This window comes from Panulirus ornatus, chromosome 7 (genome assembly GCF_036320965.1).
Source record: "Panulirus ornatus isolate Po-2019 chromosome 7, ASM3632096v1, whole genome shotgun sequence".
NCBI lineage: Eukaryota > Metazoa > Arthropoda > Malacostraca > Decapoda > Palinuridae > Panulirus > Panulirus ornatus.
In genome coordinates, this window is record NC_092230.1 from 49,856,657 (window position 1) to 49,864,555 (window position 7,899).

The window sequence follows — 7,899 nt, forward strand, 5'->3', positions numbered from 1 at the left end:
TGTATGGTTGCGAGGCGTGGGCTATAGATAGGGTTGTGCGCAGGAGGGTGGATGTGTTGGAAATGAGATGTTTCAGGACAATATGTGGTGTGAGGTGGTTTGAGCGAGTAAGTAATAATAGGGTAAGAGAGATGTGTGGTAATAGAAAGAGTGTGGTTGAGAGAGCAGAAGAGGGTGTTTTGAAATGGTTTGGTCACATGGAGAGAATGAGTGAGGAAAGATTGACCAAGAGGATATATGTGGCTGAGGTGGAGGGAACGAGGAGTAGTGGGAGACCAAATTGGAGGTGGAAAGATGGAGTGAAAAAGATTTTGAGTGATCGGGGCCTGAACATGCAGGAGGGTGAAAGGCGTGCAAGGAATAGAGTGAATTGGAACGATGTGGTATACCGGGGTCGACGTGCTGTCAGTGGATTGAAGCAAGGCATGTGAAGCGTCTGGGGTAAACCATGGAAGGCTGTGTAGGTATGTATATTTGCGTGTGTGGACGTGTGTATGTATATATATATATATATATATATATATATATATATATATATATATATATATATATATATATATGTGTGTGTGTGTGTGTGTGTGTGTGTGGGCACCTTATGAAAATATGAAATATATTGTATATTTTAATGTGATGTAGGAATCTGCTTACTTCATGTTGTGATATTTATTTTTTTAGCCCTTAATGGTGGGCAGCTTGTGCAATACTTTTGTTTGTAATTTTGTATAGCACATATAGCTCTTCAAAGTAATCCTTTATTAATTTTTTACAATAGTAATAATTAGTCCTTAATAAGTAGCTAATAATTACTAGTCCTACCCTCTTACTTCTCTACATTGTTTTTTGCTTATAATTGATAGTTGTAAACAGAGAGATTATTCCCAAATCCAGGAGTCAGGTTTGGGAATGATAATGGGTTTGGGAATGATGTGTGTGTTATTTTTGGAAGCATTTAGAATTGGCTTGTGAAAAAGTTTGCATTATACCTCACATTGCATTATATTAATTTGATGTATAGATCAAACAAAATTACCTTGATATCCCTTTTTAATTTCTCCATCAGTATGGTATTAGTAAAAAAACAGAATGAGTGATACTAAATTCTTGTGATAGATTCGTGATGCCATTAAACACTTTCAGTACTGTATTTGTAATCAAGAATCCACTCTTATGGTGAGGCGTACTTTACCTGGATATCCTTTATGTTGGTGCTTAGACATGTATGCTGTGCACTCTCCCAAAAAAGTATCGGCCCCCTGGGCCTGAAGTTTCTCATAATGTACAATTGGCCAACCGAGATTAAAATCTGATATAGTTGCCACCCTGATGCAGTTTACAACTGCATCAGGGTGGCAGCTATGTCAGGTTTCAATCTCAGTTGGCCAGTTGTACATTATGAGGAACTTCAGGCTCTGGAGGCCGATACTTTTTTGGAAAATGTACATGATTTGAAATGTTAACAATATAGAAAAAAAAAGGGAGATGATATAGAATACTACTCTCCAACTCAGTATATTGTCTTAGAAATCAGACGAGGTAACTAATGTCCTGCAAATTTTGAAGGATTATTTCATAAAGAAATGAGATAACCAGACACTAGAAACTAAGCAGATGGACTAAACAGCATTCAATCATAGGACTTCCAGTGGCCAGTGACATGCAAGCTCATGAGCATCTACTTGTTAGCCATTAGTTTTTGTATACATAAGTTGCATTGTTGAAAAATATTCCATAACCTGCAATGAAAATTTTTTTTTTTGTAGCTTAGATACCCAGCAAGTCCTAAGATTATACTGGTTATGGAATGAAATGGTTTCAGGAGTTCTGGTTTGGGAGTAATTACTGTAGTTATTGATATCAGGTGTCTCTCTGCAGCAGTATTATATTTGATATCCATCAACTCTGATACAGTGTCCTCATGTGTTGGCAAATTAATGAATCTACACTAATAGTACATTAGATGTCCTGTGGAATTACATCCTCTTGTCATCTATCTATCTATCTATCTATCTGTCTCCAATGCCTGTTCCAATTGGAACTCCCTCAAAAGGGTGGCCATAGCAGCAGAGTATCCATAACTAAAGAACTCCAGTGCCATTTCTTAGCCTTTAGTGCCTCACCCTTAACAGGCCACTAGCAGAGGGCAAGTCTAGTGCAGTTTTTGCAGAGGCTCCTACCTAATTTTCTTAATGACTACTTCTATCTAATGTTCCTACCTACTACTTTTACCTAATGTTTCTACCAAATAAACCTACCTACTACTTCTGTCTACTGCTCCTACCATTTGCCAAAAGGTAGGGCTAGCGCATAGTACTCACCTCAGGAAAAACTAAGAGTTATGAAGAATGAGATTCATGAATCAAGTGTTACATATGACAAGAAAAGATTGTATGTTGTAGACAGAATGCCAGTAGTTCACGTGTTAGTGAGGCAGAGAGAAAAGACAGCTACCTGGGTCAGAGGAGTACAGCTTGACAACCACTAAAGTTCTGGCTCACTAAACAAATGTCACAACCTTCCTGATACCCAGACAGGTAAGACAGGTAACATACCTCCCTGGCCATTGGCTGCCTACCACCTACTTCCTACATCTGTCATTGGTAATGCTACTAGGTATTTCTGATAACAATGTACCTTGTGCCCTTTTCGGATGCTCTTAATTTATTTATTACATTTATTCACAGAGCTTGAGCGGGAGCAATCATGCAATCATCCAGTCCCTAATATATTCCATGGGTCAACATCCAGAGGTGCCTGCCCCTTGCTGTGTCCCTGACAAACTCGAGTCTTTGTCCATCCTCTTCTTGGATGAGCAGGGCACGTTCATTCTCAAAAACTACCCAAAGATGGTTGTCTCTTCATGTAGTTGCCAGTAATAACTGCAGCTTTATTTCTAATCCTCTTGGGTTTCCAATCATGACCAGTGAGGCACCATATCTTGGAAATCAGATAGGGAGGAGATGGTACAAGGTGAAGAAGGATTATCTCTCACCCTGTTCTCTACAGATATCAAGTATAGGTAATAATTAAAAGGTGGTATTACTAAATCCCCTTGCCTCCCTAGTGTGTCAGGGGATGTTACACATAACAGAAGGGGAATGTCTAAGTTTCCTTTGGTTTTATTGTGCTACATAATATCTGGCTTTCTTCTGCATGGTATTTGAATATGTTTTGCAAATTACTCAATGTCTGTTCATTATATGCAGTAGTTGGGCAGTTACATGTAAGTGTCACTTTCTGTACATCTAGCATATGGTGCAGTAGTACTGGCCACATGATAGCAACCAAATATCACCCATCAGAATGTGCCATCGGTGCTCTGAAGTTTGGCATTGCTCAAGGTGCATGTTTTATCTGCAGGAAAGACCATCTGCTAAAATAGTCATCCTTACAGAACTAGAGCAACTCAAGAGCTGTATACATCCATCACCTGGAAAAAGTACTGGTTGAACAATATATCATATTTCACAGTAATTTGTGATGATCTTTAGGTATTTTATATGTATGATGACATGACCGTATCAGTTTTCTTTGTTTTGCTATAAATCAGAAAAGTCTGGAGTAGGACAAATATGATTCAGATTGTGCACAATGATTTCCTTGAAATTTAGTGTAACAAAATGGTAAATTCTTGTGAATAAACTTGAGAAGGAAACCCATTTATTGTACTATTTTAGAAAACATGAATAACGTTGATTTTAAAACTGAATGCAAAGTCTGATATATGGATGGAAATTGAGTTGAAAGTCCCCCACTTTCCTATATTCAGATTTGTTTTTAAAACTGACTTATTATAAAATGAGAAAATACTGGGATTGTATCCTTAGCTTTGCCTCAAAATTATATATAGTACCTGCACAAAAAAAAATTTACATTATCAAGGAAATTTTGGTTAGTGAAGTTGTGACTGTACTGCAGTATGTTACACTTTTCCTCATATTGATACAGAATAGGCTTCAAAGGGCTTCTTTTTCAAAGTATGCTGCATCAGTCATCAGCACCCCATTTAAGCATCCTGATGATATAACCAGATGCTGTCTGACTGTCATGCAACCCAGTCTTATTAAGGATGCATAGGAACACCTAAAGTCATTCAGCACCAAGATTACTTTACCATGAAATTGAAGCATTTAGCACCATTTGTGTAAAAATTCTAATATATCATGTTGATTGATTTTTGATTATATTGATTTTATTTTTATGTATAAACATTTGTTGATAATCAGGAAATAGTAAAGTATATTATTGATATCAGACTCAAGAAACTATTGTTTCCATGGTATATCATGTATGCAGTATAAATTTTTTTATCATCATATGATGTGTTTCAGCTGTTGCATTTTATAACTGCAGTATATGATAAAATACTTTATGCATATCATAGATTATAGCACATTTTGCCATTGGTATGAAAATAAGCAGTTCCTTTTAGTGTCACAGTTACCAGCAGTGTCAGTAGGTAAAACCAAAAAGAGTAGAAGTATTTCTGTTGCAATTCTAATGATTTTGTAAGTCCTCATATGCTCCACACGTTCCTTCACTCAGTGAGCTCGAAAATTATACTTATTTTGATTGTATCAGATTATAAATGGAAGTGTATGTAATTTACACCCCTTCCAAGTGTAATTGATCGATATATGTAACTAAACATTCATATAATGACAGATATTCATTAGACTGCTGTACACAAAAAGAGATGAAAAAATAAATTACTTCTGTACAAACTCAGTTACGTAAGATATTCATTGCTCATAACTCTGTGGTCCACAGTCAGATTGTAATCATTGACTGTATTCTATGAGTTATACAGCATAAACTCTTGACATAATCTTCTTTAATGTTAAAGGTTTTTGAGAAATTATTATCATCATAATCCTTTTGTACTTTGGAAGTTTACTTTAAATCATATTTTATCCTTGTTATAATATTTGAGATAATAGATATGTATTGTTTTTTGCTCTTTTGAGCCAGAATCATAACTTTTTAGATTTATTTACAAGTGAAATAAAAGATTCATTAAAGCCACTAACAAACCTCCCAAGCAACACAGAGTTCACCGTTTGTGAACAGTGTGCATCTTGACTTCTCAAAATTACAGGCCTCCTGCATCCTGCCCCTTGCTCCCTGCATCTTTGAGCAACCTGCCTCAGAAACGAAGGCAGCCTGCCAAAAAACTTCCATAGTTTGTATCATACCTCAATATTTACAGTGTATGATGTGAAATATAATTAGTAGAAACTTGCTGTTATCTCAAGTAGAATAGTGTTAAGTATTTGTTAAGCTTGATGTATTCATGTGTAAATGTACCAGTCATGTTAATACAGTGCTGAAGATATTTTATAAAAAGGTACATTGATTTATGTGTATGTAGTAATAATTTTTATACTGATTTCCTCCCAAGACCTCTGATCTGTACTAAGAGGAGGCTCTAAGAAATAGTTGGTGTTCCTAGAGAAGTGTCTGAGTAGAGTAACAATTCCTTGGGTAAGATCTTTTCATTATGCTCTGATTTAGAGAATTACGGTGGGCATATAGGGAAATGCAACATTAAGTTTTGTGCAAAATGAAGCTGATGCTGCTATTGCACAGTGCCATTAAGGGCATTTCTTAACTCATTGTGATTCAAGTACTTCTGTCCCGGTTACTGATTTAATGTAAGTGTTACATTGTACTTGAAAACTCAAAAGCTGATCTTCAGGTAAGTTAAAATCTGACAATGAGAGCTAAAAAGACCTGGTTTTATCCGATGCTTACAGAAGCACATATTTGGCCTCTTCTCTGATTCTGCATGTTATGTATGATACACTGTCACTTGCATTCAGAGCAGAGTGGCCTTTTCAAAAATAGTATGTGCTTAATGCTGCAATAAATTGCCAAAAGTTGTTGTGATAAGAATTGGAATTGCATATGCATATATATTTGCATTTCAGGTAATTTTTCTTGATCTGAAGTGTAAGTGTTGATCTTAAGGATCAGATTCCCTAGGTTTGGCAGATTGGTATATCAGTGTCATGAAGATGAATGTAAGCATACCCATGTGCAACACTCTTCTCTCCAACTTTAACACATAGGATATGACTGGCTTGATTGCCAAAAGCATATTAATGAAAGTCAGTAAATGTTAATATGCTTGCTGAAAAATTTGTGAAATTAATCTTATTCTCAACTTAATAAAGCTTTCAGTCCCTGTTGTTGGAACATTTACAACAAAGAATTATTAATGATAATAGTTTAGGAATGTTATCTGGATGGTTAATGTTTACATGACACCTCGATGTTTCTTGTTAAGTACAATGTTGGATATAAAATTATTATTGATGATCCATATCACCTTAAATTATCTTCAGAAAAAGTAATTGCTCACTTCATCATATGATGACTTTTGGTAAATGAGATAAAGCCAGAGTTGCTGAAATAATCATCTTATTCCTTTTGCAGAACTAGTTCATTCATGTAGATACTACACTGTCGAGAAATCATTTGTTATGTTTGTCACAAAGTAACATGGGTTACAGACTTGCTTGGCTATCAGATTATGTATACTCGTTTTTTTAAAGAAGTTAATTTCTGAACTGTCATATCTACTTTCCCAATTTCTGAAGTGTCATGTCTGCTTTCCCATAATGTTTTATATAGCAACCTTTTGTTAAGGAGATTAATTGTAACTTAGTTTGGTTTGTATGAGGATAATTTTAATAATAATATTTGATTTGTTCATATGCTTATATGTATATTTTACTGCAAAAAAAGTATTATTGAAAACAGATCTCCATTCTTCAGAGTGAAATTACTGTATATTATTACAGAGTGAATGTTCCATAGGGCTTAAGGTAAATGCAAAATATGTACGAAATATATATTTTATTTAAATTTGACTACATGTACAAGGAAGAAATAGTGCATTATGAAGAATACAAGGCATACAGGGAAAATCACTCATGACTAAGTTGACAGTATTTTGCATTCACCTAAAACCATATATGTTACTATGTCTGTATATTTGTATCATAAAACAGATCTTATATATTGATGCAAGAAAATTAGTTTCTGTACTGATACCTGCATTACTTTAGCAAGGTGTTTCCCTGTCTCTCTCCATCACCCTGTCTCATGTACTTACCCCTGTTTGTTACAAAGTTGTCACCACTTCATGGAGGTAGTATTCCTTACTCATGTTAGTGTTGCTGGTGACTTCTAGGAATTCTCAAGAACTCTGTAGTCATTGAACCTCATTTACAACATTTAAGGGTGAACTTCTATAGTAGATGAAGATGAACCTCATCAGCAACTGTTAAGGATGGTTTTGTTTGCACAGCTGAGTATGAATTTGTTCATCATCTGTTAAGGGTGAACATCTTCATTCATTTCCTCCCATGTAAACATAACTCATTATTCATTGAGGGTGAACTTCAACCACTGCAGTTACAGACACTTTTTTTGCGGTAGTGTAGGGTAAATTTCCTTAGCTCTTCTGCATGAGATTTGTACAGTTGCCAAGTGTGAACTTATCTGTCATTTGTTAAGTAAGAACTTCCACTACATTTGTTTAGATTGAATTTTTTCTATTGCTGATGAGGATCAAACTCTTCTACTTCTGTCTAAGCAAGTCTGGTACTGTCATGACACAAGTGTCAGCAGCTGCATGTATGACTGTCAGCCTTCTGTAAACCATCAATAAAGTGTAAATGAAAAGATAGTTTTTCTCTTTATATTTCAGGTAAGTTTCGTAATGTTATTTGTGTAACTGATTAAATGCAAACTCTTATATAGTTCTGAAATGTCATTTGATTCAGTTGAGGTTTAAAGCTTATTAATTACTGATAGACAGGTTATAATCAGTGTGTTGGACCAGATTTATCTTGTATATGAAGTTATGGCTTATGAGCCTACAGTTGACAGAAA

The 7,899-nt window shown here is 35.3% G+C and overlaps 1 protein-coding gene across 3 annotated transcripts in view; it reads left to right on the top strand.

Moving 5' to 3' along the window:
* The window catches only part of LOC139749633 (uncharacterized), a 285,318-nt gene extending 277,629 nt beyond the window's left edge, over positions 1-7,689 (top strand). For all 3 annotated transcript variants that reach the window (XM_071663779.1, XM_071663780.1, XM_071663781.1), the window contains one exon: positions 2,682-7,689. In XM_071663779.1, coding sequence (XP_071519880.1) covers positions 2,682-2,873 — 192 coding nt within the window. In that variant the 3' untranslated portion in view covers positions 2,874-7,689. The remainder of the gene's footprint in view (positions 1-2,681) is intronic.
* Positions 7,690-7,899: the final 210 nt, after the last annotated feature.